General features: G+C 48.3%; 1 protein-coding gene across 1 annotated transcript; it reads left to right on the top strand.

The window, feature by feature from the left end:
• Positions 1 to 248: 248 nt before the first annotated feature.
• LOC144739165 (solute carrier family 35 member G2-like) lies at positions 249 to 1,500 on the top strand. Its single transcript, XM_078622140.1, is given in 2 exon segments — positions 249 to 1,148; positions 1,150 to 1,500. Coding segments are annotated over 2 exon segments (1,251 nt in total).
• Positions 1,501 to 1,937: the final 437 nt, after the last annotated feature.

Genomic DNA, 1,937 nt, shown 5'->3' with positions numbered 1-1,937 from the left:
AATCAGCCTCACAATGCCACTTGCCTTAAAGGACATGCATACTTTGAAATAACACAATAGTGAGACTGGCCATGGTTAAAAGAAGAGATGGAGGTGGTTTGTGTGTTAATTTGTGTGTGCATGCACGTGTGTGATTTTAAGTGTTTGGCAGACACCAGGAAGCCTTTTTCAGTCTGTTAATCTTTTTTCTTTTTTTTTTTTTTTTAAAGATCTTCAATTCATTTTTCAGGTTAACCTTCTGAAGAAAGATGGAGGGTTCTTCATCATCACCGCAGTATGGATCAAAAAAGCGGGTGAAGATTCACCCAAACACAGTGACTGTCAAATATGCCACTCATTTCCCCCAACCGGGTGATGAAGGCTACGACGACGCACCTTCTTTTGAGGACTTTGGCGCCTTCGCAGAAGCTAATGTGGGAAAGAGACTGGTGGCGGACAGCAAAGGTGGCAGGACTTTCTTCGGAACCATGGAGACCCAGCCGAAGCCGTCGAGTGTGCAGAGGGACAAGGGGGTCGGGGGCCAGTTGGCCAGCTTTGGTGAGGCGAATGTGCTGGCCTCCAGGGTGACCTGGATGGCCTTGTTTGGGGCAGCGGTGGCCCACGGTTGTGTGGCTCTGATCACCCGTTTAGCAGCAGACCGCTCTAAAGTGCCCTCCCTTGAGCTGCTCTTCATTCGTTCCGTGATCCAAGTGCTGTCCATCTTAGTGGTCTTTTACTATCACGAGGCTCCCTTTGGCCCTAAGGGCTACCGGCTGCGACTCTTCTTCTACGGCGTCTGCAACGTGATCTCCATCACCTGCGCCTACACCTCCTTTGCCATTGTCCCACCCAGTAACGGCACCATCATGTGGCGCGCCTCCACCACCGTCTTCAGTGCCATACTGGCCTTTCTGTGGCTGGATGAGAGGCTGGGCTACACAGATGTGGTCACAGTGGTGGGAAGTGTGTTCGGCCTGTGCCTGGTGATGGTGCCAAATATAGCGGATGAGGAGAAGTCCCGGTTGGGGTTTTGGAAGGAGGCTTTTGGCTACACAATGACAGTGATGGCCGGTTTGACTGCTGCCCTGTCCATGATCGTCTACAGAGCCATCAAGGAGCGCGTGAGCATGTGGACGGCACTCTTCACCTTTGGCTGGACGGGAACGGTTGTGGGGTGCCTCCACCATGTTTATTATGCAGGAGCCCATCATCCCTCTGGATGGAGAGACCTGGGGCTACTTGATTGGGATCTGTATCTGCTCCACCGTGGCGTTTCTTGGAGTCTACTATGCGCTCAACAAGTTTCATCCAGCCTTAGTCAGTACCGTGCAGCACCTGGAGATCGTGGTTGCCATGTTCCTTCAGCTCATTGTTCTGAGGATGATCCCGTCTGTCTATGATGTCATCGGAGGCTTGGTCATCATGATCAGTGTGTTCACCCTGACAGGAGTCAAGCTGTACCGGGTGAGCAGGGCCATTCGTCAGGATTACCAAGAAATCCTAGACTCGCCCATCAAATGAGTTTCGATATGTTTGTCTATTTGTTTACAGTGTTGCTTGGTTGTGCAATTTAATGAATGTCTGGATCTTCATCTGATGATTTTGTATCACGTTATTGGATGTGTTATTGGAAGAGTGCCAGTTGTGTAGCTACTGTCTGAATATTTGTGTGAGAAATAAAAGACGTAATACGGTGACCTCTCCCTCATGACGGCACTGCTTTGATGTCAAACTGTATCAAATTTCAAAATAAATGTCAGTTTAATAGTCCATTTCATTTCTGTCATGTACTAAGCGCCAACATTTTAAACCATATTGAATCAGGTCTTGTAAGTGGCAGGGAAAGCGAATTTCAACGGCATGGACTATTTATAAGGTTTACAAGGTGTGGTGTATTGTTCTGTTGTTTAATTACCACACTTGTTACATTGTGTAAATGTCAGGCAACAAATCATTAC

This window comes from Lampetra planeri, unplaced genomic scaffold, assembly GCF_965212315.1.
Source record: "Lampetra planeri unplaced genomic scaffold, kcLamPlan1.2.h2 scaffold_1343, whole genome shotgun sequence".
Taxonomy (NCBI): Eukaryota; Metazoa; Chordata; class Hyperoartia; order Petromyzontiformes; family Petromyzontidae; genus Lampetra; species Lampetra planeri.
Note: the sequence above shows the minus strand (reverse complement) of the source record. Positions and strands in the feature narration are given on the sequence as shown.